The sequence below is a fragment of the Onychostoma macrolepis genome, chromosome 05, assembly GCF_012432095.1.
Source record: "Onychostoma macrolepis isolate SWU-2019 chromosome 05, ASM1243209v1, whole genome shotgun sequence".
Lineage (NCBI taxonomy): Eukaryota > Metazoa > Chordata > Actinopteri > Cypriniformes > Cyprinidae > Onychostoma > Onychostoma macrolepis.
This window is the reverse complement of record NC_081159.1, coordinates 33,582,725-33,609,358: the sequence shown is the minus strand read 5'-3', so window position 1 is coordinate 33,609,358 and position 26,634 is coordinate 33,582,725. Positions and strand designations below refer to the sequence as shown.

At 35.6% G+C, this 26,634-nt stretch overlaps 1 protein-coding gene across 2 annotated transcripts; it reads right to left on the bottom strand.

The window, feature by feature from the left end:
- Positions 1-25,831, bottom strand: zgc:152816 (uncharacterized protein LOC777712 homolog). Of its 2 annotated transcripts, none has more exons than XM_058776279.1 (19): positions 25,685-25,831; positions 23,213-23,762; positions 22,591-22,690; positions 21,800-21,846; positions 21,596-21,712; positions 16,930-17,055; positions 16,652-16,819; positions 15,250-15,371; positions 13,157-13,499; positions 11,817-11,895; positions 11,608-11,624; positions 11,367-11,489; positions 9,905-10,030; positions 9,163-9,306; positions 8,359-8,489; positions 5,939-6,026; positions 5,586-5,715; positions 5,127-5,248; positions 1-2,382 (listed from the first exon to the last, which is right to left on the bottom strand). In XM_058776279.1, exons 2-19 carry the CDS (start codon positions 23,744-23,746, stop codon positions 2,332-2,334), a joined length of 2,568 nt encoding a protein of 855 aa, XP_058632262.1. In that variant the 5' UTR covers positions 23,747-23,762; positions 25,685-25,831; the 3' UTR covers positions 1-2,331. The 2 variants fall into 2 exon arrangements, with proteins under 2 accessions (XP_058632262.1, XP_058632261.1); XM_058776278.1 differs by having other exon boundaries at positions 24-2,382; positions 25,670-25,823.
- Between the last annotated feature and the right edge of the window lie 803 nt (positions 25,832-26,634).

Here is a 26,634-nt window from a genome sequence, read left to right as displayed (position 1 = left end):
TCTGTACTGGAGCTGAAAGCCAAATCTAGAGCTCCAGTTGTAGGAGGAATGTGTACGTGTGTGTGTGTGTGTGTGTGTGTGTGTATATAGATGAACTGTGGACTGTTACTGCTTACACCAGTCCTTGAATTACACACAGAGTGTTGTCCCTTCACCCACAATGCACCAGTGCCAGCTGTTATTGTCTCTCAGGCAAGCTCCAGATCAAGGCCAAAATGTGCAAAATAAACCATTTAAATTGAATATAGTATCAAAATGCTCAACTCTTAAAGATGAGATGTGCATCTCTGTAAACATGTAGCCCTTTAAGAATGGTAAGCTGACAATCTGATACTTGAACGTTTAACGTTCATTTATAAATACGCATTTGACTTATGCTTTTACCCGAAGCAACATAAAAGTCCATTTAAGAAATTGTGTCCTGTGAAATTAAACCCAGAATATCGGCATTGCAAGCCCATGCTCTACGAGTTGGGCTGAACGAGTTGTGCATGCTGTGCAATAGGAACATTCTGAAAAAATGTCTATTTTTACTTAAAGCCATATGTAACCAATCAGTGTGTCAAGATATACAAAATAAACAGTGCTTAAAATGTAAATGTATTTGATTAAAGTGATACTGTGCTCAGTTGCTACAAAATGTACATTATTGTTGATGTATTCTAACTATAAAGGTTCCTAATCCTGCTAGCGGAACGCGCCAAACTAATCGACTCAGGTCATTCTATAATGTCTTCAAAAAATGTCATTGTTTTGCAGACATTTCTGACGTCACTGCAAAGAACTGATGTTATCCACCTTTTTCTTGCCGTAAAAATGGCCGCGGCCATTTGTAAACTCTATGGGTCTAGCTTCCGGTCTCATCTATTTTTAGCCGTACAAAACAGCTCGTTTTGCTGCTTGATACTGAAAATTGGTGTCTTTTATTTTTTTTATGTATTATCTTAATTATGAAGACACTGCTTTGTAGTGCAAACAGTTTTCCCGTTTACTGCACGTTGTTATTCTTCACCTATAGCAGCTAATGAAACGGAAATCTCGCCCATAGGCTTACTTCCGCATTTAAGAAAAAGATGGATACATATGATATGAGAAAAGAATCGTGTGCTTAAGAGTCTGAATCAAGTAAAACTGATACAAAAGAATGTGGTATTTATTAAAAGTCATTTTAAATGCAGCTATTTTCAACTTTTGTTAATTTTATGCATTAACTAACATGCATGTAAAGTAAATGTGCTTCTGATGCTAGGACTGTATTGCAGATTATTATATTTATTTATTGTGAAGTTTCACATTTGTATCTATACACAGTACCTTTGACAATCAAAATACTTTCCAATTGTCATGACTGAAATGTTTGGCTGTGGTTGTGTTTTGTGGTTTGATTTTAAATCCATTTAACCATTTTTTTTTTTTGCTATTTACTAAATGTCTTAGTTTAGTTTATTGGAATGTAGAAACATTTGTTTTTTGATTCAACATTGTTTGACTATTATAAAGAGAGGACTAGATGATATTAGTCTCAATGTTTAATTGTGTGCACAAATGTCTATCATTTCGATAATTGTTGCAAATATATCTTACTATTTACTGGTAGTTGTTTATGTGTTTGTGGAAGGTAAACTCTTCACCAGACCATTTTATGTTCAAATTGGAACATTGGTTGATATATTTACACAAAAGTGAACAACTGTATTCACAAATGTGCCTCTACTTGTACAAATCATTGCACGTTCATTTAATTCTGACCTTCACAGACACAAGCTGCAAGGTATAGTATATTAGTTTGTGGTGAGATACATTTGTAATGTCTGCTGAACTGATGGAAAATTGTACACTCATTCATATAGTTTCGGGGCCAATTTCTTTACAAATAATTTAATACTGTGAGGTTTAACCATTTTAGGTTTCAGTGTTATGTCAAAGTAAACCTGCACTCTCACACACAGTGTATTTCATTACCAGCCATGACCACTGAAGAGGCTTTCATAACTAAAGGTAACCTGCTCTTATCAAGATAGTAATGGAGAAGCTTTCATACTATGCATACAGGTGACAGTAAACAAACGTGAGTTTATTTCAAGAGCTTAGCGTAACTTCATCTGATATACATGTTCGTTCTGCTTACTGTTAAACATCCAAACCATCACAATGGCTTCACAATTTTTGTCCACAAAATCTGCCTCTCTCACACACTCACTCACTCTTGTGACACGCTGAAAAACAAAACATTTGAACAGAAAGAATATGGAAACTAACTGGAATGAAAACAAATAAAAAAACAATGGATCAAAAGTACAATGTCTTTGTCTTCTTTGTGTTTTTTTTCACTCAGCCATCTGGGTGTCCATCTGCCTCTTTCACCACTTCAGCATGTTTAAGCTGAAAATCAAAACAGTATGTAAGTTCATCCACATAACCGGGACAAGAGACATAGGAAGCATGATGTTTCATTGGCTGGGAGATTGGATGCCAGCGTTTCATGACTGGACTTAAAATTATGGAAGGCTCAACACATGGTACTTATCTGTACTAGTTATAATTTTGTCCAACATATTCCTTAACAGAACAGAACACTACTAAAAGGATAGTTCACCCAAAAATGAACTCATCCTCAGGCTATGCAATGAGAAGAGTAACGGAGGTTTTTAGCTGAAACCGTGGTCCTTGGTGATTCATAAAATGCAAGTCAATGGCTGCCGTCACTTTAAGAGTCAAAAAAGCATATACAGGCAACACAAAATTAATACCCGAGGCTCCTGATGATATATTGAGTTCTTATGAAGTGAAATGATCAGTCTGTGCAAGAAACTGAATATAATTTACAACATTATGTGTATTACTCTGTAATCCAGAGCCTCAGGAAAACAGGGAAGTTCGATTCTTTTTCGCAAACTGGTTCTTTCAGACAGTTTGTTTCAATGAAGTGGTTCAAATAACCGATTCACCAGTTTATGTAATCAAGCAATGACTTCATATACACACAATTATATTACTAAAGCACCCAATAATGATGCAAAACTTTGATGTGTGTAATGTTGTAAATAATGCCTCTTGCACAGACCGTTTGTTTCGCTGCATAAGACCTCAATATATTGTGAGGAGCCAGAAGTTAAAAATCATCTTTAAAGGGGTCATGACACGAGAAACCAATTTTCCCTTGATCTTTTGATACAGAAGAGGTGTTTGTGTGCTTAATACATCCTGCAAGTTTCATGACTTCAAATGGCCTCATCATCAATAAAAAAGCATTTATGTAATAACCCTCAGAAAACAGCTCGTTTTGGATCCATAGGGACAAGGTGACGTCAGCTGGGCACAGTCCTTTGCATAAACACTGCCTCCAGAGCAACACATCGACACAGGCCCCGCCCACTGGCGTTCAGCTGCTAACAGAAGACACCTGATCATGTTGCGAGTGTTGCATTGCGTCGCGTCAAAAGCAAATAGAAATTACAATCACTGACGCTATCTTGTCCACACTTTCTGACACAGTCCCATCACTCGAGTCTGTCATTAGGACAAATGGAGTGAAACGTAAGGAACAAGTGGATAGTTTGTTTTAATGGCACTGCGGATCATGTCAGAGGACTGAGTATATGGTTTTGTAAACGAGACGCGTGTCATGGAAAGTTCACAAAGAAACATTTGTTGTAAGATGAAGCGGTACTATATCTGCAGCTGCATCAACTATATGTAGATGATTTAATAATGGTTTGTCTGGAAATGACGGTTTTATTTTGATTGTTGTCAAAACACTCACACGCAATAGCGAGGGGGCACTGACACCGTTCCATGCTGTGACATTAGCTAATCATAACAGTGGCAGATTAATGAAAAGCCTTAAAAGACCCACCCCTTAAAAACAGCCTGTTTCTGAGAGAGGTTCAGAAATAATTTTCCCCATATATTTATTTATTTATTCATTTTGTGCAAAAAACTAACGAGTAAACCTCAAGGAACATATCAAAATAATTTAAAAAAATCAATGTCATGTCCCCTTTAATGGTCTACTGGAGCAAATCTTCATTTTTGGGTGAACTATCACTTTAATTAATTTAATATGCATCAGCAATTTTCTGCATTAAACTCACAGTGTAGCCAATCACAGACCAATTAGAGGTGTTTTATTTGGTCAAAATTCACTCATAGTTTTTCAAGCTTGTGAATCATCTCATAATATAGTGCAGATGCGATTTAAACAAGAGATTCATTGTGCAGTTTATAGAGCTTCACCGATTATAATGGAACCTTGTGAGACTGCCACAAACTAAGATGAGAGACAGCTTTTTAGTGATAAAGGAAGCTTGCTTTGCACACTTTCTAGGCTATAATCCATTCCGAATTTCATGAAACTTGTTTTTCGGACACATACACACTGCAAAGTTCCGGGAATGGTATCCTCATATTTATGCTGGATGTACTCTTGAAATAGAATAATGACTGACATTAGCAATGGACGAGACAAAAAATACATGTGAGAGCACCCACGGTGATTTAATTCTGGAACAAAGAAATTGACCGTTCGCAAAAAGCTTGATTGACAGGCGATCTGACCAATCATAATGCCAAATCAACCATCTTGACCAACAAACAAATCAGACAGGAGAGTAGATTACCCTCGGTGGACTTAAACCTGAAAAATAGTGTATTGAAGTTTTTCCATGGTTGAAATTAAATACGTTATGATGTTCATTCGTTTATTTCGTGCTTTAAGTAAATATGAAAAGACGATCGGTCTATCGTCTCTATCGTTAAAAATTAAAGGCCATCAGACAGACACTTAAAATGAAAAACAAGAGTCAAAGCTATTCCACAGTTTGGTAAACGTTGGCAACGTTGTCGTTTACTGTTATTCTTGACTGTGCCGTATTGACTGCTTTTATGCTGAGCTATAAGGTATTGTTTTGATACTTTTATCCGTAAAGACTTTTTTTGAGAAAGAAATTTAGCAATTTTTTCTCGCTCCGATGACTCGAGAGTTAAATGTCACCCATGCTCCCAACCTATTTTACTTTTATATATTCATGTTAACCTTACCATACAATTCAACTGATATGTGGTAACAGGTGTCACATCATGAATATAACATTTTATTATCGCTCTTCTAACTCTATTGCAGTCACCTTGAGGTTGTTGTAGTGTTCAAGGCTGCGGCAATGCTCTGATTTTGCTCTCTTCTCATCGGTGTAGAATGTGTTACACAGCTTGCAAAAGAAACCAGTTACTGGGATGACGTAGTTCACACCTGAAATAAGATATACAGTTTTTCCTTAATTGCTTAGATTAAAAAAAAAAAAAAAAAATCTGTAGCATTTTAAACACTACAAAGCATTTTTACACAGGTTTTAAATATGCTGAACCTTTTAGAAAACATTTTAGAAACTGAAGAAATAGACATTAAAGGCAATACAACTTCAAATTGTTTGGTCATTTTTGTTGTTTATGAAGCACAACATTTTAAGAAATTACCACAAATTTTTGAATGGTCAAATAATTATAGCCATTATAGACCCTACTCTGAAGTAGGAGCTAATTTAGTTCCCCCAAACGGAGTTCCTAATACAAGCAAGTGATGGACTTACCCACAATTTGGTCTGGTTGATAAGGGTTTAGAGGGGTTTTGTCCAGTTGACTATCCTCTTCTGAACCTTTACTTTCACAAATTGGATCCCCACCAACACCTTCACAATCCGGTAAAGAACTGTGCTGGTTCTGCACACACATATTTTCTCTTATATGACTTTAACCAACAGAGATATCATATGCCTGACACTTGGCTACCTTTCCTTCAACTCGCATATTTAAAAAAAGTTTTAGTTCTGCATTTAAGCATGACTCTTTAGATCAAAATGTTTCTATTTAAAGCACAAGAAAAGATTTAGTCAAATGTGTCCAAGATGTTAATGTTCACCTCCTTTGCACCAGTCTTGATTACCTGGTCATTTTCTGTCCTTTCAGTGCTTGGTTTAATTTCTTTTGTTTCCTTTTTTAACTCTCTTTCCTCTGCATTTTCAGGGTATCTCCTATAATAAAAGAGCATAAATTGAAGATGTCACTACAGATAGAAAATAATAATTTCTTTGTTACTTTCCCAATGGTTGTTACATTACATGCACACTCTTGCAAATGCAGCACATCAAAAATGTTCTTTGCACTAAGATGGTTTTCCTAGTGTCAAATGTTATATGAAAGTCTGTGTCTGCATTTGGCTGAAGTCATTTTTTAAAAACCATTTCAAGGTAGTCAGTTACAAAAAATGTTTATACGCACCTGCAATCATTCACATTGCTGATAATATTTTTACATAGTAGTGTATAATGTTTCCTTATATCTGATGTCACCTTAATGTCACTTAAAATGTCAGTGGCATTTATATAAAAAAAAAAAATAGCACAAGCAAACAAAATGTATCAAAAAAGCATTCTGTTAGTTTCCAAATAAAATAACAAAACTAGTTTAACTAAAGAAAAAATATCTGAATATGTCCAGTTGAAGCAAAAGCTCAAAAATGAAAATAGGCTGAAAATGTACTCACCCTCTGACCATCCAAGATGTAGATTAGTTTGTTTCTTCATCGGAAGAGATTTGGAGAAATTTAGCATTACATGATTTACTCACCAATGGATCCTCTGCAGTGAATGGGTGCCGTCAGAATGAGAGTCTAAACAGCTGATAAATACATCACAATGATCCACAAGTAATCCACACCACTCTAGTCTTGTCTGGCAAAAAGCTGCATGTTTTTTTTTAGAAACAAATTCATCAAGATGTATTAACATTCAATGGTTGCTTCTGACAAAAACAAGTCCTCTAACAATAATATTGCTTCCTCCGGTGAAAAAGTTATCTCAATCAGGAGTGAAATATGCTTATATTAAAGCTGCAGTCCATAAGTTTTGCCTCTTTGTTGCCATCTATGTTTGAAAACCTGGAATTGCAGTTGGGGTGGTACTCTGGCACAGCTCCAGCGCAGATGAATCTAATGTTTTGAGGAGAATATGTAGCTGTCAGTCACCGAGCCGGTGTGGATATTTACTGTTCTTCTCAATCACAGATTAGTCTAAATCTTGGAATATATGACCCAAATAAGTAACAACTCAGTCACGTTTGTTCTGACCAACTGATGAAAAAAAGCATTACAATAAATCGCGCTTCCAATGTTGATTTAATCTAACGATCGATTAGCTCATGTCACATCAAACCGTTCAAATTATTATTATTGTTATACTTTATTCTCAAATTAAAAACATCAGCAATGCATGACTATGAGTATAGTGTGTATTAGCGTGTAGATTTCAATTTCTGTACAGCTTAATCTAATTGTCAAACCATTCGAATTTCATATTAAGAAATGATTTTAACCCAAAAAGCAAACTATGCTCCCTTTTAACTCTTTAAAATACAAATCTTGTGTAAACTCAGGCTATCTGTAATCAGAAGCACATTTAAAACTGGAATATAATTTAATTTCATTGACGTGTTTCATAAACACATAATACTTTCTGGATTACAATCCGCCATCAAAATGATACATTTAATTATTCTAGCTGCTGTGAGAAAAGTCTATAAACGATGCACCACCTGCAGCATCCGCATATGCTATAGCCTACTAGCCAGGACAACTTCTTTATGTTTACAGACATGACGTAATGACACGGTGCCATGTTTGAATTTCCCGCGAAAACCTACCCGTACCACTCAAATTAGAAAACATTATTATAAGCTAACCGTTGTGAATCGGGCTAAAGTAAGGCAATAGTTTTGAACACTGGCTGGTTATGTACTTGCTCAAATATTGATTTCGGATCATTTTTAACCAAACAAAGTTACGGACTGCAGCTTTAAGCAAATATGTCTGTGGATTTTGATGTGAGAGGACAACAGGGGATGGACTTTTTTTACTAGAGGAAGCATTTAATTGATGGATTGGAGTTGTGTGGATTACTTGTGGATTATTGTGATGTTTTTATCAGCTCTTTGGACTCCCATTCTGACGGCACCCATTCACTGCAGAGGATCCATTGGTGAGCAAATAATGAAATGCTTAATTTCTCCAAATCTGTTTTGTTGAAGAAACAAACTCATTTACATCTTGGATGGCCTGAGCGTGAGTAAAGCTTCAGCAAAATTTCATTTTTGGGTGAACTATTCCTTTAATGACCTGTACTACAGAAAAGTGAAGTTAGTTCTGAAAACTGCTCCAGCAGGAATTGTTTGCAGATTTCTACTTCAACGACATTTTAAAGTTTGCTCAAATACTGTCTGGGGCCAACTGTACATTCTTGTTATTGCCTCCAAGTCAACGATGGAAATGTATTTTCTCATTTGTGTAATGAATGATCCACATTTACATACCAGCGAATCAGAGAATCCCCTTTCCTGCACATAGCTATCTTCAGCACCGACCCCCAAAATTTGCAAGGCCTCCGACTGTACTGCGCAACCATCTTTTCAGCTGCCTTTATACTCTCCAGTTGCATGTAACACTGAGAAGTAACAAGTAGAGGCACAGGAAAAACAAATTGCATTAAAGGGTTATGATTAGGGCTGCAGAATATATCACATGCGATTGTCATGCACATCTCGTCAGTAAAGCCGGTTCTGTGATTAGTAATAAATCTCCATCACCTGTTTTCAAATGGAGTGGCATTTAATACACTATGGCAATATATCGTGCAGCCCTAGTTATGATGACACTCAAGAAAAAGTCAATATTCACAAATTTTGCTCTGCTGCTCATCATATACAGCAAAAAAAGGCTTATCTTACTTAGTATTTTTGTCCTGTTTCTAGTAAAAAAAAAAAAATCCAAAAATTCTAAGTACTAAGTTTTTTTTAAGTTCTAAAATACTAAGTAAGGTTTTTTTTATTTATTTTTTGCAGTGCAGATTAGGGCTGCACGATATTTACCACACAGAGCCATTGTTCACTGACAAGCTGCGCAAATCCACGTTCATTATCAAGGTAGTTTTGCGCAGCTTGTCAGTGAACAACGGCTCTGTGTGGTAAATGCAGCTCCATGTGAAATCACGCACGTGATGGAAATTACTGCTGATTACAGAACCGGCTTTACTGACAAGATGCGCATTAAATATCGCATGCGATATATCGTGCTGCCCTAGTGCAGATAGTGATGAGGGGAAATGTGTGTATACGTACCGTCCCTTGATACCTGTGCAGAGAGTAGCCAGTCAGTTTTCCAAAAGGTTTAGTCAGTTTGAAGAGGGATTTTTCGGTGTATTTCTGTCGTAGGTACCTCTGGTTGGGAAGACAGCTGATGAAAACGGACCTCCCACTAGGGCTCTAAACATGGTGTGAAGGATTGAAACCACCACAATCATTTTAGTTTAATTTGGTAATCATTTTCATTTGGAATAACAATATTCTCAAGTGTTTACAAAATATCCTTATCTTTCAATTATTTTGGCCATTACATGTTATATGGCAAGTCATTTCAAAACATACATTGACTGATTAATTTTTTCCCTTCTGCCCAATATTCTATCTATATATTGACTGTTTTTTTATTTGTATTCATTTTATCCTCCATTTTTTCTATTCATAACTTTTCTTGATGTTGCTCATGGATGTGTAGCAGTCTTAACATTCTTCTAAATAATTTCTTCTGTGTTCTTTGGAGTAAACAGCTCACACATTTGAGAGCACATGAGGGAAATTACACAACAAAATGTTTTTTTTTTTCTCTCTCTTTTATTTTAGTGAACCAAGTTATAGTGACATGACTACCCTGGCAAACAAAAGATAGGAATAATTATGATTTTTGAATGTTTTTGAAGTCTGTCATGGCTGCTCACCAAAGTTTTATTTATATCAGAAATATAGTAAAAACCATAATATTATGAAATGTTATTGCAATTTAAAGCACAAACACATACAGTACCTCTATTGTTTTCATGGTAAGGCACATGGAAACAGACACCGGCCTGCCACATATCGTTGACTTGTGATTTCTGTAGAACTGCACCATTTCCTGGGCTTTTTCAGCGGTTTCCAGTTCAATCATAGCCTACAAAAACACAAACAAACATACCAGCTAAAGCCAAAACCTGAAAATTGTATGAGAACTGTGATTAGTAAAATTGAAAGCATATAATGTGGTAGCATGGTTAAAAACATCTGGATAGACGACACAATAACTATCAAGAGAACCAACCACTGCTGTTTTGGTTTTGGCTGTTTCAGTTACTGCATGATTAATTGATAGCAATTACAGTGTGTTATGGGCATTGACTACAAAAAGCTCAGGCTCACTTTATTTTTACATTTGCATAGATTTTTTTTTTTTTGTAGCTCATAATGCATTAACTAATGCAAACATTATCCTTTGTTTTTAACTTATAATGTGGTATTTGTTGAAAGTAACATTTTTACATTAACCAGAAATATTAAATGTTAACTAATATGCCAGATTAAGGTGTTATCAAATTAATAAAATTCACACACAAATAAAATATGAGATAGACATATGTTTCAGACACTAAGAGTAGAGTCCTGTGTATCATTATATTATTAAAATGATAAAAATATTAGTTATTAAATATTATAGTTATTTAATATATTATGTGATGTGATATTAGAAATTATTGTGAAATAATCTACAGACAGCTTCAAAAATGTTTTTACTGATCCACTGAAAACGTAGATTCATTTTGGAAATTCCAGAAAACACTTGGAAATGCACCAAAATGAATTTTTTACTGAAACTGAAATCGAAGTTTATCACCAATCAGTTAATAATTTAGGTAATAATCAATCGATCAATCAAATTTATTCAGTAATCAACATTCTAATAAAAATGTTTTCTGTACAAACATTTAAACTGCACACAAGGTGGTTTTTATACCAGCTTTTTAATAATACAATTATGTTTCTACTTCAATTTGTTGTTGAAATATGGCTGTTAAAAATGAAATATGGCTGTTAAAAATATAATGTTTATTATATTTTTAAATGTAAAAATATAATAAATCTATAATAGAGGATAAGCACTACCAGTCAAAAGTTTGGAGTCATCGAGATATTTTTTTTTTATATATATTTTTGAAAGAAGTCTCACCAAGGCTGCATTTTTTAAATTATTTCTGAAGGATCATGTGACATTGAAGACTGTAAGTAATGGTTGCTAAAATCAGCATTGCATCACAGAAACAATTTACATTTTAAAATGCGTTCAAATATAAATTATTTAATTGAAATTGTAATAACACAAATTACCTTTTATACCTGCATTTATAAATGCAGCCCTGACTCCTTTTTATAAAGCAATTAGAAAACAATACCCCCCTGCCCCAAAAAAAATTAAAAATTTGGTTGCTGATATTTCATGCATCACTTATTTTTACCTCTTGTTTGAATGTGGATAAAGAATGTTTCACCATACTGCCAAAGGGTGCAGACAGACTGTAAAGATCCTTCATCAAGTCAGGAGTCTTCTTCACAGGCCACACCACCACTACTTTTCTATCCTGTGATAGTGCAATGAAAAATACACATTGTTATTGCCCATACTGTTGAACTGGAAATATATATGTTCATTTACTAAGACATCCAACATCTAATGTAAATGAGAGATGTGATGCTTACCTTTGGCACAGAAGAATCTGGGGGAAAAAAAGGGGAAAAAGTGTTACTGTCATAGACTTAAAATACATTGTAGGAGAAATGTACATGATTTGAATTTAAATTCGGCATGAAATGAAATTTCACTGTTTTATAAATGCACGTTAGTGAATGATTCATAAATGCATACGTTTCATTTTCTTTTTTGTTAATATTTAATCAAAATAAATCACCTCCTGCATTGTTGTCCAGCTCATCTAATGTAACGAAATCTTCTATGTTCTCTGGAAATTCTGCATCATCCAAATCACCCTAGAGAAATAAGACATAAAAGCACAAACATTGCTTTTAGTCAGATGCCATCAACATGTTCATGTTGTTTCTGCATATTTTTAAAAAAGTCATATACCATAACACTAGAAAATATGGTGAAAATTATTATTATTTTTTTTTTGCTGTCAGGCTTGATACACTGTAGGTAAATCTGACTGAATCCATATGACTGAAATAAATTTACAGTTAGTGGTTGTTTGGGTTGTATTCTGCATTCAAACTAGTGAAGTTCATTCACATGGGTCAGTAATTCAGTATATCATTCTTAATGGCAAATAATGCAAAATGTAAATGTAATTTTTTTATATACTTTGTTTAGACTGGACTTTTTTCACTCCATTAATACAAGTGGTTTTGGACTTTGTACTGATATCTATTGGCCTGGATGTATTTGTTTATTTATATATTTTACTGCTGCTGCTTCACACCAAAGCTGTTTGTTATATTGCTTTTTGTCTATGGCTTTTGGTTAAGACAACTGAAACATCTAAGGATCTAATTTGCGTTGCTAATAGTAACCTGGGTTTGTGCAACTTTAAGAGAGCAAACAAGCATTTTATAATGTTGCTGAAGTTTGAGGTCGGTAAGATTTTTTTAACGAATTCTCTTCTGTTCACCAAGGCTGCATTTATTTGATCAAACATAGTATAAACATTAATATTGTGAAACATTATATTACAATAAATGTATTCTGGTTTAACATATTTTAAAATGTAATCTATTCCTGTGATGCAAAGCTGAACTAGCATCATTACTCCAGTCCAGATCCTTCATTCTAAATTTATTTATTTTTTATTTAAATATGCTGATTTGGTGAGCAAACAATGTTTCTCACCACTGACATAGAAATCTTTTGTAACATTATGTCTTTTGATGAATTTAATGCATCCTTACTGAATAAAAGTATTCATTTCTTTAAAAAAAAAAAAAAAAAATATCTTACTGACCACAAACTTTTAAACAGTGATATTTGCTGCATTTTTTATTTACTTATTTTGCAGTTAAAAAATCCAGCACCAGAGAACGAACTTCATTTGAGATGGAAACGATAACTGCTAATGGATAATCTTTCTCACATCTCAAACATTTTGTGGCACCTACACAACTGGTTGCACCATGAGCAACAGTGTTTACACTCTCCAGGTGTTAAAATCTATCTATGGCTAACTAATTGTTTCTGCAAATTACACTCAGATAAAAAGCATTTTAAGATGACACACTTCACCTTCTATCAACTCACCTCTCCCTCTTGATTCTGCTCTGATCCTCTCTCTCTATTCTCCTCCTCAGCAGTGGTAGGCTTCTCCTCTTCCATCTTTTCCTCCTCTTCCTTTTTTTCTTTCTCCTCAGTTTTAACCGCAATGCCTTCTGACCCCTCATCAAGCAGCCCAGGTTCATCCTCCAACTGAATTCCCTCCTCATCTTCAAGAACCTTGTCTTTACTTTCCATCAACTCTTCTTTCTCTGTGGTTTCCTGGTTTGAGCTGTCGCCTTTGTCCTTGTGGCTAGATGTAGACTCTTCTCTTTGTCTGCTGTACTTGCTTGAGTCAGTTTTTCTGCTCACAGACTCTGGACTATTTTCTCTGAAAAAAAAAAGGTTTTCAGTTAAGGAAGCATTTAAAATAATCTTTAAAAAAGCACATTAAGCTCAACGGATAGCATCTGTGATTAATCAAAACATCTCCATATTCAGCTAATGGAAGCATGATTCATATATTTCCTAATTTTCACAAACATAAAACACTTATAAATGATATGAACCATGAATAAATAAATTCAAACTAAATTAAAATCTTGTTTACAATCATTGTCATTTAGAAATAAGATTGTGTGGGTGTTTGAATCGATATTGCAATCTTTTAACAATTAATTATGCAGCTCTAATATAATGGCATTTTTGGAGACTTTTGACAGTTTTTTCATCATTTTTCAGAATTCTCAGACTTTTTTTGGCCAGTGGATTGACTCACACAGTAATCCCGAATGACTACAGTTTAACAAACACTTTCATAATGACCACACAAATTACAGCAATTGAGAAGTTGGAATTGACATTTCCATGCCTTTATGCAAAACACTGGTTAAATTAGGAAGTATTTTTCAATTGTTATCGATCTGAACCGAACCAACACTGAACTGATTTGAGCTAAATGATGACACTGTTGTCTTGAGCTGCTTTACAGCAGAATCTAAACTGGCTGTCTAAACTAAAGCAGTACTTTAAATTTAGCACCATTACGCTTTCACAGACTTTTTGCCCCACAACTAGGCATGTGTCGGTATTCGGTAATGCGATATCTCACAATAATGAACATGCATGATACTGTTATCGTGGGCACTTCAAAATACTGTGAATAATTATTTATTACAAATTTTTTTGAATGCATTAAAAGAATACTTTTCTCATCAACCGGATAAAATGCACACCGATCTATGTAGCATCAAAGAGGTATGCGGATCAGAACATGGATGAGAAGCACATGGTAGAACGAGCGAAGGAGACGCGCTGAATGAAAATGCATATTTACACTCTGACAGCAGATGGCGCTGTTGGAACTGCAGAAATGCAGCAGTTACCTCGGTAACCTCATAAACAAAGCAGCTGCACTACTTTCTGGACAGGATTTAAATGTTTGAAACAGCCATTCGGATTTATGTATTTGCAACAGTGCTCATAACAGATGCTTTAATAGGCTATTTATTTTCAAACTTGATGCCCTAGATATAGTTTGAAAATGTTTTGAATCTTTAATATTCAGTCACCCTTTACATTAAGGCTCCATTATTTAACATTAGTTAATTCATTAGTTCGTACAAACGGCCAATGAAAAATTCTTCTAAGCATTTATTAATCTTAGTTTAGCACATTGTTAAAATCAAATGTTGTAACTGTATTATTTAATGACTGACATGAACTAAGAGTTGTATTTTTTAACAAAGAATAATAACTTTTTCTAAAAAAAAGGAGCTATTGCTCATTGTTAATGTTAATGCATTAACTAAGGTTAACTAATAAGACCTGATAAAGTGTTACCTATTGTTCTTTATAATTCTTTTGCACTTTAATTTGTTTAAATCATTTGTTTACTTTATACATTTTTGTGCATTGCTTTATTGTATTGAAATGTTTAGTTCTTTTTTTATAAGAAAAAAGTTATTACACCTGTTATACAGTATTATGACACTTTTTTGCAACTAAATTTCAATACCATGATAATACCGTAAAAGCTTTAGCAATTATCGCAACATGAGATTTTGATACAGTCACAAGCCTCCCCTCAACACACTGGTCTAAGTACCTGTTTAGGGCTTGGGATATCAGAAGTCTCTTACCTCAGGGTTGTGATGTGTGACATGGACACTTTAACACTTTTGCCCTGAATCCTCAGTGGGTTACTGTAGTAATACTTCACCATGATGTCAGCATCACGCCAGTCAACCATCTCAATCAAGGCCTACACACAGATAGACATACAAGAGTTTTACATGGGAAAACAAACTAAATTAATGCATACAACTAATTGAAAAAGTTTATTTAATAAACTGATTCAATTTAACAGTATAACCTCAGTGAAGTATCAATATATATGCACTGATCAGCCAGAACATTTAAACCACTCACAGGAGAAGTGAACAGCATTGATTATACTGTTACAGTGGCATCTGTTACGGGGCATGATATACTGTATTAGGTAGCAAGTGAACAGTCAGTTGTTGAATTTCACATGTTGGAAGCAAGAAAAATGGGCAAGCGAAATGATCTGAGTGACTTTGACAAGGGCTAAATAGTGATAGTTAGACAACTGGGTCAGAACATCTCCAAAACTGCAAATGACAAGTTAATGTGGCAAATAGGTAGGTTTAATAGTGTAGAAGGAGAGGAGGGTCACATTGTCAATTTTCACATGTGCATCAATCAGAGTGTCCGGTAGCAGCGAGAGATCTTTAGGCAGGTAAAAAAAAAAAAAACAATAGAAGGAGACCCGGGTTGCACTCTCTGTTTTTTCCACATGCATCTCGAATTGGGAGCTGCCTACCGGGGGGCAGGTTGTGTGGCATCTGCCTTGCAAAGATTTTTACCCTTACTGCAAATCACGCTGTAAAGACTTTGGTGCCCTTCGTGACAACGTACCTTTGCATTCTCAGCACTTATGGCATAAAAAACAATATTGACACAGACTGTCCAAAGAGAACAATTTAAGACTCAGACTCTCTCCGATACAGCCAAACATCGCAGAGTTATCATTCAAGCACACCCACTGCATTGAGCGGTAATTTATTAAAAAATTTACGATAGGTTGCATACAAATTATGTGTTTGATAAAAGGGAGTCATTTTACAAAGGTATATGTGTTACATGTGCACGTTTTCAAAATACTGTGTGACTATAGTGTGAGAGAGGGGGTACGCAGAAGGACGTTAAATGCCTGGGGGTGGTACGCGACTGTCCCACCTCACAACCCGCAGGACTTAAAGGATCTGCTGCTCATGTCTTGGTGCCAGAGGGCACAGGACATTTTCAGAGGTCTTGTGGAGTCCATGCCTTGACACATCAGGGCTGTTCTGACATTACGAGAGGGACCTACACTATATTAGACTGGTGGCACATGAATGTTGTGGCTGATTAGTGTACATTTTCCACCGCCCTAGTTTGTACATTAAAAGATCCCACACTGTCTCTTGAGTTTCACTACATAAGTTGTCATCACAAGTTCTTAAAGATGGTAATCCTCACCTTACAGTCGGTGAACTTTGACTGCCACACCTCACCAAACATGCCCGCAAGCTCCAGCACTTCAGCCTCCACGCCCTCCCCCGTAGGCAAACGTGAAAAACAAACCACCGAAGGTGCATTTGAACGTTTTGTTCGTTTTGGTGAAGGCATATCAAACTTGGGTGGTGTCTGTCAATCAAATATATGCAAACAAAATGTAACAGTCAAGGAAATCCATGATAAATGGATAGATTGTTAAACTAAGTATAGAGGGTGTGATTTGTGGGGTTCCTACTCACATAAATGCCTTCCACTGTCGGTGATAAGTAGAGGATTATTGGGTTCTCCTTTATGAAGGCTGGTTTCAGCTGGAAGTGATTGACCATATTCTGAGCCTCCTTGTGAGAATTAAACTCCAAAAATCCCTGTTACCCAGCAAACAAAATTAATACACCTTTAACACCCATAAAAATAAATAAAGATAAAAAAACAAACAATGAAAGGGTTTTTAAAACCTGTTTCACATATACTAGGTGCGTATGAGTGTGACTGGAATGTGAATGGGTGCCATGCCGCCATCAGAATGAGAGTCCAAACAGCTGATAAAAACATCACAATAATCTACAGGTAATCCACATGACTTCAGTCCATCAATTAACGTTTAGCTTCCCGCTAACAATAAGATCCTTTATCCATAATACTGCTTTCTCCAGTGAAAAACTCATCTTGTCTGAATCAGGAAAGAAATACGCACAGATCAAGTATCGTTTACAAGCGAAAACAGTCCAAAACAGTTCTTAAAACAAATATGTGGGTGGATTTTGATGTGAGACGACAATAGAGGATGGACTTTTTCAATAGAGAAAGCATTATTATGGACCATGGACCATTTTGGCCATAAGGGATGGTTTAAAGTCATAACGTCTTAATATTTGTTTCTTACAAACACGCAGCTTTTCACTTCACAAGTCAATTGATGGACTGGAGTCGTGTGGATTATTGTGATAATCATCTCATCTACTGTACATGTAGGATGGACTCATTTTGAGTTAACTATTCCTTTAATTTCACTCAATTCGGGTTTAGTCCAAATCACACTGACTATCTTTACGGTGCTATCTGCTAAACTTCACCTTTCACATTCCACAGAATAGTCAGTCATGCAGATTTGACACAATGTGAGTGCTAATAAAAGATTTTTACATTTTGATGTAAAAACTAACCCTTTAAATATAACTGTAATACAATTCTGTAAAAAAAAAGTCGGTAACAATTTACGGTAAGGGTACATGAATTCCCATGAATTCATGCATAAATTAATATGTGAATTATGCATTACTTCATGCATTAATATCTTTCTAAGTCTTTCATTCATGACTTCATGGATGAACAACACCTTAATTAAGACATTAACTAAGGTGAGTACATCATCACGATTTATGATTTATTACGCATGATCATGATGTTTTCTTTGTTCACAAAAAAGCAAGGTCTTTACTATCCATTGTGAGTTATCAAGCATGTTCATATCTTCTTCATAGTAGCCTGCAGGTAAATTGACAGACCCCAACATTGGCCAGTCAGAGCACATAGTATGTGAATTCTGTTAACATCCAAATACAGCAGTCATCATTAACTAAGCATTAGCTTCTCATGACTTCATGTGTGTGACCCCTCAACTAAAGTGATGACCAGGGGTCCGTTCTTTGTACGTCACTAACTCAGTTAGCTGGATTTGATTGCCGAGTCATTTTTATTTTCCAGAGCCCAGAGGCCTATTTGAACCCCCAATTCTGATTTATTAATTTTACAGACTGATACACAAAAGATTTATGTAACATAGCCAATTAAATCTAGCATATGCAACTCTGTTAGATGGCAAAAATGAATATTCCTCATACAAAATGTGAGAAGGGTTAGACAATTTTTCCTGACAGGGTCGGCAATCTTGAAAACTTGGCTCAAGTTTATTGTGTAAACTACCTATATATACCGTAATATATGTTATTTACATATATGTGTGGGACAGAGGGAAGGGGGACACGGTCGCATCACAGAGTATGCTGGCCATATCATACATCAAAGCACATGGCACACAGTGTTCGGAGGAGAACGCTGGAAAATACGACAGAAATTACAATACTCGTCTGTATTGCATTACCAGGGCTCTCAAGTTATAGCGAAAGTCTGGAGTGAGATTAGGGAGGGGCCACACAAAGGGGAGGGGCAAGTCAAAGGGGAGGAGCAACTCAAATATTTGCAGCACCCAAGTTTTTGCTAGCAGTTCAATTTGACCTATTTTTCATAATTGACCAGCACAAATAGAAGTTATAACATTTGGTAAATCTGATGAAAGACAAATTCATTCTAATAAAATAAAAAAGATTTATGTATTTAAAAATACAAATGCATCAAAAATATTTTTTTTTTGCCTCAAACGAGCCAACTGAACAGCAGTACTCAATGTACATACTGTACACATATACATTACAGTACTTACCCTGAGCATGTCAAACTGTGTGTGTGTGTGTGTGTGTGAGAGAGAGAGAGACAGAGAGAGAACACATTTCAGCTCATGTTTCTTTTTTTCTGTTGTAAATGTTTGTTGCACATTTTGATGCCTGATGACAGGGGTAGAGGACTCCCACATAAAGCACTGTCATGATAATAGCGTTCCATCCAGAGCCAAACTGTTTCTAGTTTTGGTTTTGTTCAAACCCACCATGGAAAACACACTGCATCTGAATTTGAATTTGGGGAAGCCCCCTACCCCTGTCATCAAGGCATCAAGATGTGCAACAAACACAACAGAAAAAAAAAAAATTGTGTTCTCTCTCTCTCTCTCTCACACACACACACACACACACACAGACAGCTTGACATACATGTTCAGGACAAGTTCTGTAATCCTACTGTGTGTGTGTACAGTATGTACATTGAGCACTGCTGTTCAGTTGGCATGTTTGGGGCCAAATTTCTTTGTATTTATGATCCTTTTTTAAATATGTAAAACAATTTAATTTATTTTATTTGGATGAATTTGTCTGTCTTTTATCAGATTCACCAACTGTTATAACATCTCTAGTACTTTTCTTTCAGGAAGCCAAAGCTAAGTTAAAGCTTCTGGTTGCAAAGCAGTTGGAGAGTTTTTTTTTTTTTTTTTGACTGCATCAATAATACTTTAGCACGAATTTGGCTATATTCCCCAACATCAGCTCTCACTATCTTTTCACAGGCAAGTGATTTCGTAGAGGAATCTTAAAATCGAAAAAATAAAATAAATGAAGGGGTTACCTACAGCATTCATCGGTTCTTTCTCTTCCAACTTAAGCCTGGAATACACTACGTGATTTTTGCCCCAATTTCCCCCCGATTTTACAGTATGAACAAGTTGACGCTAGTTGAGGAAAGTCGGAGCCAGTCTGCAGATTACAGCTGACAGATTCCACAGAAAATCGCATAGTGTATGATGGTCACAGACTCAGATTTTTTAGCTTCAGACTTTGATTCTATCCAGTCGGAGGATATCAAACATGTTTGATATTTTCAGCCGACTTTAGAACACGTATGTTTTCATTTGTCATGCGTCTCCTAGCAACAAGACGCACGTTTCTGCATGAGTTTGTTGTGATTGGAACAACTTTAAAGTCTGGTAGTGTATGATCTTCAGTCGCGTAGTGTATGATGCCCAGTTTTCCTTTGTCACTATTTACATAGTCGGTAAGTGTATGATGCCTAGTGTTTTAAAAATCTGTTCAGATTTTAAAAGTCGTGTAGTGTATTCCAGGCTTTACACTCCATGTGCGCGCGCATCCATGTTGCTTAGTAACGAACCCGCTTGCGGCAGAATCACGTAATTTTAACAGAAACAACAACATCCTAATTTCTGATTGGCTGGTAGGTGGCATTTAACTCTGTATAACTCGAGACAGCTATGAACTCGGCAGAGAACTTACCTCCGTATTCCCTCATCTATTAATTGTATAGTAATTGTAGCGGGACAAGTTATCCCTTCTCAGCGTGAGGAATACAAGGTGTGGCGTGAGAGCGTGTGAACTGGTTGAAATGCGTGAGACTTGAGAGCCCTGGCAGTACAAGCATGGTTTATACTGCTGCTCTGCATGCGCAATGCTTCTGCGCTGCTTGCGCGTGCAGTGAGAAACCGGCATTAGGATGCTTTTGATATCAAGTTTTGCTGGTTAGTTTTGCCCTTGACAGGGTACAAGATGACCTACAATCTAAAACATGACATTTCTGAATCTGTTCAAAAGAAATAATGGTAAATTAAATAATAATAAAATAAATATAAAAATAGGAAAAAGACACAGAAAACTACAGTTCAGTTCAATTAACGATAAACAAAAACATTAAAATGCTCGAGGAACTGTAACAGGGTACAGAGTAACATAAACAGGGCTCATACAGATACTGCAAAATGAAATTCCAGGACTTTGAAAGAACTTTTCAAGGACTAAAATCAGAGATCTCACTTATCAAACAATATTGTTATTTTCTTTCAAATTCTAATAAATAAATTATAAAATGGTGCAAACAAAGTGCAGCACATGCAAAGCATGCACTGACTGTGGCAACTTTAACATTTGAAAAGATACAGTTGGATACTATGCGCGTCTCGTGTTTATAAGATCAAAAACTTCTGATTGACTAGAAATGTATAAATGAGTGAAAGCTCATGAGTGAAATAATGAGTGAAAGCTGTGTTCCTCTCATACCATTGGTAGGTGAACTCATGAACTCGAACGTGATATTAACAAGTTTTTTTTAAAAGTAGGACTATCTTTTTTTTCCCCCCCACAGCCAAACGCCGCACGCCGGAGATACCGGAAAAATTTAAGCCCTGAATAAAGCAATGGTGGGCAAAACAAAGTTGCAAATTTGTCATGAAATTACAAAGTAGTTCACCACTGAGAATAAATGTATAATGTCTTTCTGGTGTGTAATTACCTTTGCTGGGAACACCAAGTGTTTCACAATCGTGCCGAATGGTTTGCCAAGCTCTAAAAGCTCCCCCACGGCCACAGCACCCATAGGAAACTTGGCAACTACCACTCTTGTATTGGGCTGGGGATAATATAACCACATTAAAAAAAGCAATTTGAATGCAAAAATAACAGAAATGAACATAAAACAGCATACAACTTAAATTACCTTAGGAGGGTAGAGGTGGTCTGATGTGGTGGACATGTACTGATCCCCTTAAAAAAAAAAAAAAGGTAAAATTTATGAATTTTGTGCAATTTAGTTGTTATAAAAATGTATACAGTACTATATATAAATAACTTGGACAAGTGAAATTTAAAATTAAAATATAATTAAAATTTAAAACCCTATGAATTGGCATGATGAGCCAGTTTTCTTTCACATGTTGATGCATTTCCTGTTTAAACAGGAAGTTGGAGAAAATGATACTTAAGGAATTGGCATTTTATAAATAGCCAATAGGTTTTAGCTCATGTCACAATCACGAGAGCATTTAAATGGACAAAAATTTACCTATACAGAGGCATTTACAAGATCAATATTTTTGGTTGATCTCTTCTGTGAGCACTTATATAGAGTATATATCTTAATAAATAAATACTCTGTTCTAGCTTGTACTATTCTAAACGATGTTTAAAACTTTGTATTACAAGCACTTGTGTTATTTGACTTTTTAGGTTGAATCACTTGTTGTATTCCTCATTTGTAAGTTGCTTTGGATAACTGAGTCTGCAGTTGAATAAATGAATAATGAATAAATGTAAATTGTGGTTCAATTTCAAGAAAAGGGGGGAAAAAATTGTATATTTGCTGTAATTTCCTACATTTGTCAACTTCTAGGAGTACGTTAGCTTGCAGATGGTCTTAAAGTTAATAGGCTCAAACTAAAAGACACAAAACCCATTTCTGTGGTGTTAGTAATGAATGTAATAATGAAGTAATGAGATGATTATTCTTACATTCAGAGTTGCAGGGTCTTTTAGGGGGTGGAAATGAGCGAGTGCTTCGTTCTGATTCACGTAATTTGTGGCGGACACCTGAAAGATGGTCTTTCCATGTCTGACAGTCAAGAAAACAAAACATAAGCGTTTAGGATTATGATACAACAGATTATGATAATCACCTTCATCCAGAAAGAAAATCATACATCATGGTATGAGAATAATATATTTATCTAAGTGAAAATGCCTAACTTTGGATATTCTAGTAAATTAAATACTTTTTTGTTTTTGAAATATTTTGAACTTAAACATTTCAAAATTATGATTGAATGGGTCAAGTCTGAAGCCTTAAAATCTCCAATATATCTATGAGGGAACCAAAATGAAACTTCACTTCACACCATCCCTGTCTTGTATGGGTATTTTTGTATTCCCTCACTTCCTAATGTTGAGCAGTACCACCCGCTGATAGCACCATAGATAGCTTTACCTATAAAGTAAACTCTTTCGAACCATTGGTCACAATGCTCAGCCCTAATATGTGATTTTACAAAATGTTAATCATTTCTAGGTATTTTTGTGGTTTTACTTTAATTGTGGTTGTCAATTTACCACATATCTTTTTATTTTTGCTAGCTACCTTCATGGAATTCAGCACACACTTGCAAAGAGTGCATTTGTGTGGGAAAACCATTGGGATGTCACCAGACTCCGTCTCCTCAGTCACATGATCCCCGCTTTGTCTTTCTCGGGATGACTTCCTGTAACTCTGGTCTTTTCTTCCTCCTGTGTGCCTCTCAGCCTTCCTATGCCCATCCCCTCTCCCATGATGCTCATGGCTCCCGTGGCTTCCAGAGCGCCGCGCTGAGCTGGAAGTCAAGGGGCTTCTGCATCTGTCACTGGTGCATCTTTCGGGTGTGTTCAGCTTGTCCTGTGAATTTCTGGACTTGTCTCTGTAGTCAGTGTCTGCGGTAGCTGACTCTTTATGGGCTCTCTTCGCCTTGAGTTGCATGATTAGATAGGGGAGGGTTTCTACGCTGATTTCACTTTCAGGAATCTGAGCAAGTGCATCCACATCTTCTGATGACAAGCCAAGCGTCGCATACAGGCTCTGTGCACCAACAGTCTCGGTTTCATTTGTGTCTTCACTGGCACCGCCATCTAATGTGTCCATCGCCAACCTTTACAAACTGTAAAGAGAATCAGGCAGCAGTCTGAGATTTCACACAGTCAGAACAGAAAAGGCAAATTACGTTTGATTATGGATTTGTTAAACTGAGAGATGATCATTATACTACAACAACATATATAATAACATGGATGATATTATTATATAACAGATTTTATTATATAACATGTATAAGTTATTATGTAATAGAAAAAAAAACAGAAAAAAACAAAAAACAGAAAGATCTCAAGTTTTTACACTGATTTACAAAGAATGGGACAAAAAAAGAGCCATAAAATATTGATGTGTTAACACTTGAAGAACAGTATTAGTGACCAAACTGACCATATAAGTACGGGAAAATATTACTTTATTTATTGCTATTAATGTGATTAGGCTGACACTGGAACCAAGCCTTTATAGAGTCAAAGAAAGAGTACACTTTCATGACTGTAAACATTTAAGTAAAATTATAAATAGTGCATTTTGTACTAATGTCACATTAAATGATTTATATTCAATCACTGTTTTAATAATCTTTTGTGTTTTAAGTAATACTCTTGTGACTAACTTACTAAAGCGCATGAAACATACTTGATTTTGGCTGTAGTGCATTATTTGAAATTATATTTAAAGTTAGCCTAATATTTTTTAAATGTACTGAATTACAACATCATTACATGTGTAATTATAAATTTATGTAAAAACATGATATAATAGTTTCAATAGAAATGGCACTGAATATATTTTCGTTTACCATATTATTTCTGTAATAAGTACTGTCATTAAATGTACGCTAAAGAGGGGTCAAATGCCGCACAACATTACTTTGATTTGGTGGACAAGTGTGATGCCAAACACGTTCCAAGGTTTCCAAGATTTTCATTCTGTTAATGAGAATTTTTTCATCATTGTGATACCAGGACTTCTGTATCACCATAGCATAAAAAAATACAGAGTGAAATTAATTTTAATTCAGAAATTAAAAACATGCATAGAAGAGGTGTATTCGCTGTATGTATTAACTGCAAATTAATTCATAGAATTACAATTCAGTAAAGCATTTGAAACTAAATTATTTCATTTATGATTATCACTTCACATAGCTGGTAGAAATTAACCAACTGACACAAGTAAAGCTAAAGCTAACGTTAACTAGACATTGCTTATTAATCAATGTTGATATAATATTAAAAGGACAAATATATGCTGGTTTGTTAATGTCACAAGATTAGAGTTTGCAGCTATTTACAACAGTATACAACTGGCCTGATATCACAATTTTAAATGATACATAAAGTACAGCTTTCCAATTGATATAAAATAGTAAATCCATCAGAAGAGAAGGGCTAATTGCATGGTCCTATCTCAATCTAAATTGATGTGAAAAATACTAAATTTGGATATTCTTAACATAAAATGACAGGATCTCTCTGCTTACAAAGTCATGGCCCAACCCCTTTTGAGTCTGTTTTATGTGACAAGCTTGAGGAATGTTCTTAGGTTTTGTGGTCTAAAATACTTTCTAGGATTGGCTATATGGGCATTATTATTTTGTTAAAATTGCACCTTAACGTGAAATATATCTTGCAATGGTTTAGAACAATAAACCATCAAAATATGACCGTAACCAACCTCCTTGGTACAGTTAGCCGCAGAGCTAACCCATAGCTAAATATAATGTTTGTCAAAAGCATCTTCAAACGCTAAAACTGCCCAAAGCAATAACATTTGTCGTGATGGCGCAGATGTAAACACGAGCAAAAAACGCGTCGCACGCTGATAAATAACTAACTGTTACCGGTAACTTCGCCAGATGGTTTGATTAACTTTGGCACTGTTGATTATTTCATTACTTTACACCTAACAAATAAAACGACTACAAAACAACATTCTATAATTGCTCTTACACAACAAAATAATACACACAGTTTTAATAATCACCCAAATGTCCGTCAAGAAGCGTTCCTTGATCAATTTGTAAATATCGATAGCGCCCCTGGATTTCTTCTTCTGAAATGTGTTGGTTGCGACTCAATCGAAAGGTGCAAACACTGCCACCTACCTCTCTGAAGCAAGAAACAACAGAGGGACAAGGACAAGACGGACCAAAGGGTCAAAGATTATTTAATTAATATGGGCACCAGTAACTAATGGAGTGTTTAATGCAAAATATAGAATGGTAGTAAAACAATTAAAGGGATACTCCATCCCAAAATGAAAGTTTTGTCATTAATCACTTACCCCCATGTCCTTCCAAACCCGTAAAAGCTTTGTTCGTCCTCGGAACACAATGTAAGATATTTTGGATGAAAACCAGGCGGCTTGTGACCGTCCCATTGACTGCCAAGTAAATCACACTGTCAAGGCACAGAAAAATATATATATATTTAAAAAACATAGTCAAAATAGTCCATCTGCCATCAGTGGTTCAATCTGAATTTTATGAAGCGACGAGAATACTTTTTGTACGCAAAAAAAAATAAAAATAAAGACATTTATTCAACAAATCGTCTCCTCTCTGTCTCTCTGTGTCAGCGTAGCACCATTTTGGAGAGCATGCGATGGACGCAAAGTTACATTGTGTTCCGAGGACGAACAAAGCTTTTACGGGTTTGGAACGACATTTGGGTAAGTGATTAATGACAAAATTTTCATGTTGGGGTGAAGTATCCCTGTAAGGACAGAAGAGAATTAAGTGCAAGGGACACAAGTAAAGTGTCATAAGCAGCATAGTTTTAATGAATGTATCAAGCCTTGGGGCACCACAAGACATGTTGGAGGTATTTGAACCCAGCAATACAGGTGGAACCTAAACCAGTTTAGGTAGTTCTGTCAATCTTGTGATTGTCTGTCAAATGCAGCGCTCAAGGTCTAGAGAGCTATAACTGACA

Coding starts and splice junctions, on each gene's coding strand:
- zgc:152816 (XM_058776279.1), bottom strand. CDS start 23,746: ATGGACACATTAGATGGCGGTGCCAGTGAAGACACAAATGAAACCGAG. Junction 16,820..16,929: donor CGACAGTGGAAGGCATTTAT/GTGAGTAGGAAC, acceptor TTTGATTGACAG/ACACCACCCAAGTTTGATAT. Junction 9,307..9,904: donor TTACCATGAAAACAATAGAG/GTACTGTATGTG, acceptor CACCATGTTTAG/AGCCCTAGTGGGAGGTCCGT.